The sequence below is a fragment of the Medicago sativa genome, chromosome 8 (genome assembly GCF_051527215.1).
Source record: "Medicago sativa cultivar Bolivia chromosome 8, Bolivia_mono, whole genome shotgun sequence".
NCBI classification, from domain to species: Eukaryota; Viridiplantae; Streptophyta; class Magnoliopsida; order Fabales; family Fabaceae; genus Medicago; species Medicago sativa.
The window spans coordinates 3,766,159-3,775,010 of record NC_140756.1 but is presented as its reverse complement, the minus strand read 5'-3'; the positions used below and the strand labels follow the sequence as shown (position 1 = coordinate 3,775,010).

General features: G+C 34.4%; 1 protein-coding gene across 8 annotated transcripts in view; it reads right to left on the bottom strand.

The window, feature by feature from the left end:
- Positions 1-453: 453 nt before the first annotated feature.
- LOC146896234 (beta-galactosidase 6-like) overlaps positions 454-8,852 on the bottom strand; it is a 28,197-nt gene continuing 19,798 nt past the window's right edge. The window contains exons 9-16 of one of the 8 annotated variants that reach the window (XM_085734474.1): positions 2,914-3,026; positions 2,772-2,838; positions 2,638-2,693; positions 2,460-2,505; positions 2,136-2,264; positions 1,920-2,011; positions 1,306-1,504; positions 454-628 (exon numbers count right to left, since the gene is read on the bottom strand). In XM_085734474.1, coding sequence (XP_085590600.1) covers positions 2,250-2,264; positions 2,460-2,505; positions 2,638-2,693; positions 2,772-2,838; positions 2,914-3,026 — 297 coding nt within the window. In that variant the 3' untranslated portion in view covers positions 454-628; positions 1,306-1,504; positions 1,920-2,011; positions 2,136-2,249. Of the gene's footprint in view, positions 629-1,305; positions 1,505-1,919; positions 2,012-2,135; positions 2,265-2,408; positions 2,506-2,637; positions 2,694-2,771; positions 2,839-2,913; positions 3,027-8,852 lie in introns of all 8 variants that reach the window. The other 7 variants (XM_085734469.1, XM_085734471.1, XM_085734470.1 and 4 more) reach the window with 7 other exon arrangements.

Below are 8,852 nucleotides of genomic sequence, written 5' to 3'. Positions count from 1 at the left end.
CTGTAAAAAGTCTACCACTGGTTTCCTTTCGGGACACATAAAAACCCATTGAAGCCAAAAAATCAGGCACTTATACACAAGGACCTTGGTACACAATGTGTCCATTAGAGAGTAAAATAATGTCATCAAAAAGATAGTAAGTCTCTAGTGATGGCTGTTGTAGTGATATCACAGCAGTTCTTTTGAGAAGGTGGACAAATTGTTTCAGCAATTTCACAATTTGAAAGGCCGTTGAGTCATCCAAGTGACATTAAATATATAAATGTAAACATAATATGGAATATCGCTTAACCCACTTGGGTTGGCCTGGTGGTATTGGCTTGGATCTTGGGAGTGTACTCCTCCGCAAGGTTTCAGGTTCGATTCTCTCTAGTGCCAATTTGGGTGGGCTATTTAGCTATTTAGCTTCTGGGTGGGCTATTTAGCTTCTTCAAAAAAAATATGGAATATCGCTTTTACTATTCTATATATGTAATATGTTTACATATATAGAATAGTAAAAGCGATATTCCATATTTTTTTTGATTTATCGTTTTCTCTTATCCTTACATTTTTTAATGTCTTCTGCATTATCAACATAGATAATTCATTTTGTAATGACTACTATCCAATGCCCACTGCTATTGTCCTGCAAACATAGTACATAGAATGAAATTAATCATCATTTTTATTAAAAAACGGTCTTATTAAAATAAAGACACAACATAAATAAATTACATAAAAGACTGCTATTGTCCTGCAAACATAGTACATAGAATGAAATTAATCATCATTTTTATTAAAAAACGGTCTTATTAAAATAAAGACACAACATAAATAAATTACATAAAAGAAAATGTATTGATTGGTTGCCCACTTGCACTATTATGCGAGGCCTTAAAATTGGCATGGTTGTTAAACATTCCAAAAGCTAGACTACATCCCAGGAGAGAACCGGCAATGCTTCCATGCACCCATTTTTGTTTTAATGTTAGAGGTATGAGAGGGTAAATAGACAGTTATGAATAACAAAACAGTATGTGGGAAAAAGGCTTACAATCACTTATCCTAGCTATACCTGCCCATAAATTAGGATAGTAACAATTCCAACATATTTCGATGGAAAAAAAAAAGTTGAAGAAATTTGTGAGAAGTGATATATGTATGATTGCAGTATCCCCACAAATGTAGATGAAGAGGACTACACACACCAATGATAAAGGGAGGAATCAAGAGTTATAAGCATGTCAAGAGTGGTAAGCTTTGGCAACAAAAGAATGAACTGTATAGAAGCTAGAAATATAGTTCAAGTCAAATTTGACTCACCAAGTGTGGCCATGACAGCAGCAAAAACAATTATGCCTGCTGGCTGCACCCTCAGTTTTCCAATGGGATACTGGTAGATATTTATGTTCTTCATTGCTATGTGAGTGTACCAAAGTATACCACCAACCAATAGATGAAGCAGAGAATCCAAAGTTGATGCTGCAATAGCTATAGATCCACTCCTTATCGTCGCATATGTCTACAGATCAACACATATATTATTTTACTTAATTCACAAAAGCTCTTCTCCTTTTCAACAAAAATAAATAAAAATAATTCACAAAAGGACTATATCAGAAGCATATATAATAATATAAATAACAAAACAACAAACATAAAATCCAAGCAGCCAAAAAGTTCATGTGATTAATTCTCATAAGTCACATAAGCCCGTAACTGAAAATAGCCTTTCTTTTCCATTCAAAAATGAAGCAAGGTGTGGCTGAGCTTTAGATATTGAGAAACAAACTTTTTTTTTTGCTTCAAAATGAGCAAAAAGTACTTGCAACCTAAATTGGCCAATTTCACTCTTCCCATTAGTTCACTGCCCTTAATTACTGCAACCAAAATTCAAAAAAATAATGCAGCTTTCATGATAAGACAATGCCACCTACATTAGAGATGTGAAACTCCATGTGGTAAGTTTGCAGCTTTGACAGGTTCGTTGATATAGACTCGTCGAACTCAACAACATCATCACTTTGATCTATTAATGTCACAATGGCATAGTCAAAAACTCAAATGAATAGAAGGGATTTCATGATTTTGTTTAAGAAACAAAAACATTTGCATCTTTATTCGTTGAAAATTAAACACAATAACCAACATACCTTTAAAACCAAGAAGAGCAGTTGTTGCCTCTCGATTGTTGCCAAAATGAAATTTTGCAAACATAGCATATACACGGAAGCAAGATGACGTCGGTCTTGCTCTCTAGTGCATTTTCATAATCCAAATATCTGCAAAGGAATTAAAGTCATTAATATAATTTGTATAAGTGACTTAATAAAAAACGCTAAAAATGTGAATGAATATATTAAGCTTCTTGCAGTTAAAGTTAAAATCAAGTAAGATGAATGCAGACAACATGACCCAAGGAACACCTATATCAAGAGATGTAGCCATTTTTGCTGGCCAATTGATGTATGATTTACCAGCAGAACCATAGGCTGAATCGATGTCTCCATACTCATCTTCAATCTGGAATTAGAAAGCACAAATACTCTCACATTAACAAATATAAAATTTGACATTAATATCTACAAAAATATATGAACTATAATTCAAAAAGACCATGTATTTAATGATAAAAAACATAAGATAAAATCATACAGTTTCTCTTGCTTCATGAGATCGACAATATTAGCGGGGTATCGCTTCATTTCAGCCTGAAGACAAAGTTTCCTGCCAAGTGAACTCGGATTTAAGGACAAAAGCACGACGCAGCAGGGTGAACGTTTCCTTACCTTAAATGGTTCATTGTCAGTTGGGAACTTAATCCCTGGGATGAAGTTAAGCCAAAGAGGGAAAACACTGTCAAGAAGTTAAAGCCCTCAATTAGACATGAACACCCCAGAAAAATAATACACATAAATTACCAAACTTTACCCATAGTTCCATTCAGCACAAACATATGGACCAATACGGAGATGCACATATAGACCTGCCTCAGCCACTGCTTTCACAAATTTCACCAAATCCTTCCTCCCATCAAAATCATACTGCAAAAATCCATTTCATTTCAATGAGTTAAGATAGTCTTTCTAAGCTTATAGTAGGTCAAGAACATGTGTTTTTATAAATTTAGCTGTAAATAAGATTTTAGGCTGCAACAAATCATAAATAGAATATGATTACTTAGATGCAAAGTAAAATAACAAAACATTTGCCAAAAGGTTACAGAACAACACTTATTCAAAGACCTCCACCTTGTTTTATCTTGGTTTTCGGGTGTCAAACATGGATTACGTTTGAACCTTTTTAACCGGTGATATCTTATTTTTTTCTTGGGAAGGGAAAAAGTAAGCAAAACCCTTGAGAATCGAGGTCCGGGAGTTGTTTTCGCTACGGGAAGGTGTTAAGCACCCATAACGACTATAGTATCCTATAGGAACCGTCTTTACTTTCTACGCGCGCGCTCTATTTTTAAATGGTATTTTGAAAGTGTTCATTAAACCTAAGAATATTCTAAGTGAAGAATTGGAGGGAGAAGAATGTGTTTGAATTTTTTGTTTTATTTGAATTGAAGGAATTTTGTTCCTTGCCTACGTACCCGTTTAAGGGATCAAATCCACCGTAGTTCTCTTCCAAAAATGTTTTTGTTTTTGTTGGTTGATTTTAAGTTTGAAAATGGGATTTTGAAGAATAAGAGGGAGAGAGGCCTCAAGGGCATGAGATTATGAAATTGTGAGGTTTGATTAGTTATTTTGGAAAAAGGTCAAGTATGATTACAATTCATTGAAATTTGATTAAGAAAATAAAAGGGAAAATTACAATGGGATTTGGATCCCAAGGTTTATTTGGAAAATGGTTTGAGTGATGTTGTTCACATTTTTTTGGAAAATTGATATTCCTAAGTATAAAGCCTAATCATTCATCTAAACATACAATCCTAAACATACATCTAAACATGCATATTCTAACTATATACCTAAAGTGGTGTGTGTGCATGTGTCGGTGCTTGTGTCGGTGTACATTATTAGAGTCCATTGTCCTTATTACATCATGCCCTAGTTTACATTCTATGGTCTTGCAAGAATTAAAAATGGCGTAAAAGTAAAGTACAAAAAGTCCTAATTATTACATACTAAGCCTTGGTAAAAGTTAAAGTACAAGAAACTAAAGGTGAATATGAGATTAGATGAGAATGCTTATGAAGAATATGAGACATGAAATGATGGTTAGTAACACATGATAATAACAAGAGAAATAAAGCAAGAAAGACACTATAGCCCAAAGTATAGAAAACAAGCCAAAATAAAGCAAAATGAGTGCAAACATGACTAAAATTTGCTCATAGAATGCAAGAGCCATATGACCTATAATTCTCACACTCCAACACATTTTTAAAGGTTTGGAATCAAATTTTGGAATGGGAATTAAGGCAACATGGTTAACTTGACATTTTGGAAGCAAACTTAAGCATATTTGCATTATTTATTTACACAAGTAACTTGTAAACTAAGTAACCAATCAAGATTCACACCTATGCAGCAATACCAAACACAAACAGTAGCTAAAACTCCATGAAATCAAGTGGTATAGGTCACAAATATTCATCAAGCAATTGGGATTGAAATCAAGCAAATTTTCATTCATTTTTAGCACAAAATATCACAAAGTAGTAAGAAAATTAGCCACATTATTTTTACCAATCTTTAATATGCAAAATTATCACAAGAACACCACAAAATTATCAAGAAATGTGTATGAAAATTTTTAGAATTTTTTAAAGAATTTTTAGACACAAAAACATATAAAATTTCACAATTTTTTAACAAAAATAGTAAACAATTGACAAGAAAATACCACACACTTTTTAACCAAGATTCAACACATGACAATATCACAAAAATATCAAGAAAACGATCAAGAACACATAGGAATTTTTTAGGAATTATTAAAGGATTTTTAGGCTATAAATAGGCAAGAAAATCACTAATTTTAACAAGAATAGAAAAAAAATGCTTCAAATATTTTTTCTCAGGCTTTAGCACAAAAAAATGTCACAAAAATGTTAAGAAAAATATCAAGAACACATATAAAAATTTCTAGGATTTTTGTGAACAAATTTGGACAGGCAGGGGTGTATATAGCAAGAAAATTGCAAAGACATGCAGGAATGGGGGGGGGGGGGGCGCATAGCAAATCAAACAAACAGACATAGAATTGGGCCTTGGAGGCGGGTCAGGGCTGAACCATGGGTTGAACCGGTTCGTTGGCCTATATAAGGCCTCGAACCGGTTCAGGTTCATTTCCCCTCTCCCCTTCTCTCTCTAGAACAAAGACTAGAGAGAGAGAGTCTGCAAATGACTCTCTCTTCTCCGACGAGACATCCTTTCTCCGACGTGGTGGCCCATGGTGGCGCCGCCGCGTCGGAGCCTCAACCAACTCCGATCTAAAAACTGAACACATCTTCTTAAAGCTCTTTCTCTCCTCTTTATGATTCTGAAAACGTTTTCTTGAAAACGAGCTTAGATCGGAGTAGATCTAGGATTGAATCATTCGGTCTTATGTTTTCAACTTTCATGAAACGAAACCCTAACATACTCTATTTTCTTCTCTGATTATGAAATTGAACTCGTATTTGAAAAACAAACGGTGAATCTTCATGACTTTTCAATTTAGGGTTTCGTTTCGAATTTTCTTTGAATTTCTTCGAAGTTTTCACTTCGATTCACCGTTTATTTTCAATCTTGAGTCTTCGATGATGATTTAAAGTGCAGACGAGAAGATTCTTTTGAATATACCTGGATTTAGTGGAGATTCGAATGAAAATCCTTGAGAAAATTTCTGATCCTTCTTCTTCTCACTCTCTTGGACTGTGATCGTGTGAATCCACTGGATTTGCACTTGAATTGCAGTCCTCACAGTTCGATGATGATGATTCTTCGAAGAATCTCTGAGAACTAGTACGAAATCCACTTCGATGTTGCTCAATTGGTGATTCTGGAAATTTCTTAGGGTTTGCACGTGATTTTGCTAATTTCCTTGTGTTCTATGAAATTGAACTGATTTTGATGAATGTAATGGTTTCGTGATGTTGAATTTGGCAAAAACTGAAGGATTTTGTGATGAATCTGTTGTTTGGAAGTGTAACTGAATCGGTTAGGGTTTGAAGATTTGTTGAATCTTCAAGTTGTTCTTGAATTTTCTGGGTTTGATCTGTTTTGGTGAAGTGAGAGAAACTGAAATGTGTTTGTGGTGATTTTTTGATGAGTTGGCGTGAAGTGTGTGGTTCTGCAATGATTGAGGCCTTTTATAGGCTGACACCTGTGCCTGAGACCCAGTAATGAGCTGACACGTGTTATGGAATGATGACCTGGACAAAATTTGGACAAAAGGACCAATCTGCAAATTCTTAAAACTAAAGGGCTAATCTGCAAATAAAAAAAATATTCTGTAAATTTTTAAAAGACTTAAAAACAAGAAATTTCGAAATGAAAGACTAAAAAATATTTGAGACTAGAAAAGGGACTAAAATGCAATTTTTGGAAATTAGGACTAAAAAATGAAAAAAAAATAATAAAATTGAATTAAAAAACGTAATCTGAAATAAACATAAAGTGGAACGACTAAAATTGACAAAACGGACTAAAACGAACCAATGGCCTAAATGAGGTACTTTAAAGTAACCTCTCTGCCGAAATTTCGTGTGAAATGACCAAAATGCCCCTGGGGCTGAAACGACTAAAAATGACTCAGATGCAATTTTAAAATGGATTTTTAACAGGAAATTAAAGCAAGAACTTATACAAACAAGATTAAAAGACTCAGAGACAATTTCAAGAGTTTAAATAGAGTTTTGACACATGAAAAGACCAAAATGCCCCTAGGGGCAAAACTGACTCAAAATGACTTCAAATGCAATTTTTGAACTGGATTTTGACATAGAATTGAAATAAGGACTTATTCTAACCAAATGAAAAGACTCAAACAAATTTTTAAAAGACTAAGAAAAATTTTGACATAGGAAATGACTAAAATGCCCCTAGGGGCTAAACTGACTAAAAAATGACTCAACTGATTTTTTTGAAATGAATTTTGACATGAGATTGAAACAAAGACTTATACAAACCAATTTAAAAGACTCAAACAATTTTCAAAGATTAAAATGAGTTGAATGCAGGAAATGACTAAAATACCCTTCTGTGTGAATTTTACAAATAACATTGAAATAAGATGCAGAGAAAGATGCAATTGATTAGAGACAGTTCAAATGACTTATAATGCAAGAAAAGAAGAATTGAATAAGTATTTTTAGGTCCAAAATTAGGGTATAACAGCTGCCCCTATTTAAGTTTCTTTGTCCGGAGAGTCAAGAGTCGAAGTCTTTGAATTGACGGGACGAAGATACTTAAATATTAACATTTGCACTGCTTTTGGACATAAAAATACGTTTTCAGATTTTCAAAAATATGAATGCCATGCAATACTTTGATTATGAATGCAAGACAAACAACTGGAGTCCATGGAACATGTCATGTCACTGGGGTTTCAGGTGGACATTGACAGGGTGGACCGACCAGGGGATAGAAAACAAGGTGCAAGTTGTTCTTTGGGTCGAACTAGCCACTTGACCAAGGAATACAAAACAAGAGATAGGTGCAAGCTGTTCTTGGGATCGAACTTGGCACTTGATTGAAGATACGAACAAATAGACAGACACAAACTGTTCTTTGGATCGAACTGGCTGTTTGGCTGGAGGTATAGATAAAAGGGTAGATACAAACTGTTCTTTGGATCGAACTTTCCGTTGGATTATCACCACATCATATGGGTAGGTGCAAACTGTTCTTTTAGATCGAACTTGCCGTTTGACCGAGAACAAAGCATAGGCTGGGTACAAACTGTTCTTTGGATTGAACTTGTCGTTTGTCCGGAAGTATAGGTATATAAGCAGGTACAAGTGGTTCTTTTTTGGGATCGAACCTGGCACTTGACCAGTAACAAGATACAAATTGAAAGTCTGGTTTAACAAGATACCAATTGAGGGTAAATTGTCATTGACTTGATTTGAAAATAGACATGACCATTTTTGTTGGCCCAAGAGCAAATTGAGAGTGAATTGGCATTGATTTGAATTGAAAGTTTGAGATTGAAAGAGAGATTGAGAATTGAGATTGAGCAGAGACATAGGCATAGACATTGGATTGAGAGTTGAAATTGAAAGAGACATTGGAAATTGGAATTGAATTGAGACATAGACATTGACATTGGATTGGAGAGTTGCATTTGACATTGAGATTGGATTGGAATTGAATTGAAAATTGAAATTGACATTGACATTGAGATTGGATATTGACATTGGCATTGAGATTGGATATTGACATTGACATTGATATTGCTTCGAATTGACATTGTATTGAAATTGAGATTGCTTCGAATTTGACATTGAATTGAAATTGAAATTGAGATTGCTTCGAATTTGACAGTTGACATGATTTGAAATTGAGATTGGAGAGTTGAGATTGCATCGAATTTGACAATTGAAATTGAATTTGACAGTTGGATTTGAAATTGTGATTGAGTTTGACAGTTGGAATTTGGATTGGAATTGCAATTGAAATTGGATTGAAATTGGAAATTGGATTGAATTTGACAGGATATGCAACATGTATGTACGGTATAACACGATTATTAAATGTATGAGCACATAAAATGCATGATTATGCATGTATGGATGCTTGAAATGCATGATTGGTTTGTAATTTGGCAGAGAAGCTTCGCAGAGATAGACAAAACATTGGAAGATTGGGCACGTAGTGGCTCGTGCTGCAACATATTCCTAGGGGAAAACCTCTTTGGGGAGACCGTCGTTGAGACGT